General features: G+C 45.4%; 1 protein-coding gene across 1 annotated transcript; it reads left to right on the plus strand.

The window, feature by feature from the left end:
* Positions 1–95: 95 nt before the first annotated feature.
* LOC103523894 lies at positions 96–363 on the plus strand (the record flags this gene model as incomplete). The annotated part of the gene is made up of 1 exon (XM_008488902.1): positions 96–363. A coding segment is annotated over one exon (268 nt), but the record flags the coding sequence as incomplete, so codon positions are not given.
* Between the last annotated feature and the right edge of the window lie 104 nt (positions 364–467).

The following is a 467-nucleotide window of genomic DNA, read 5'->3' on the forward strand; positions in this document are numbered from 1 at the left end:
AGCGCGACAGTGCTCCGTCCCGCCAAGTCAATTTGAAAGTTACAGTCATAAAACATACCTCCATCTATTTATTTTTTTATCTATCTTCATGCTAGTATCTCCATTATGTTCCCATGTTGCCAGGTCTACCCCCGTGTGAACCTCTGGTCATTCCCGAGCTCATCATGAACCAAGGCTCAGGTGCTGTCAATGTCCAGTCCATCTACCGTAACATCACCATATTTGGGCCGAGTGCCTATCTGGTGAAAGCCGTCCGGTTAGATTTGGATAAGAAGAGGATTCGGGTGAAAATCGAGTTGCCCCGACTGCAACTGAATGCGGACTATGTCATCAATGGACGCATCCTCATGATGCCGATATCAGGTAATTGGACGAAGTCTCAAGCTTTAGACGATTTTGCATTAATTGAGGCACTAAGAGGCAGAGTGGACTAAGTGAAAAAAACCCGTTTTGAGAAAAATGGAGTC

This window comes from Diaphorina citri, unplaced genomic scaffold (assembly GCF_000475195.1).
Source record: "Diaphorina citri unplaced genomic scaffold, Diaci psyllid genome assembly version 1.1 scaffold53370, whole genome shotgun sequence".
Classification (NCBI taxonomy): domain Eukaryota; kingdom Metazoa; phylum Arthropoda; class Insecta; order Hemiptera; family Psyllidae; genus Diaphorina; species Diaphorina citri.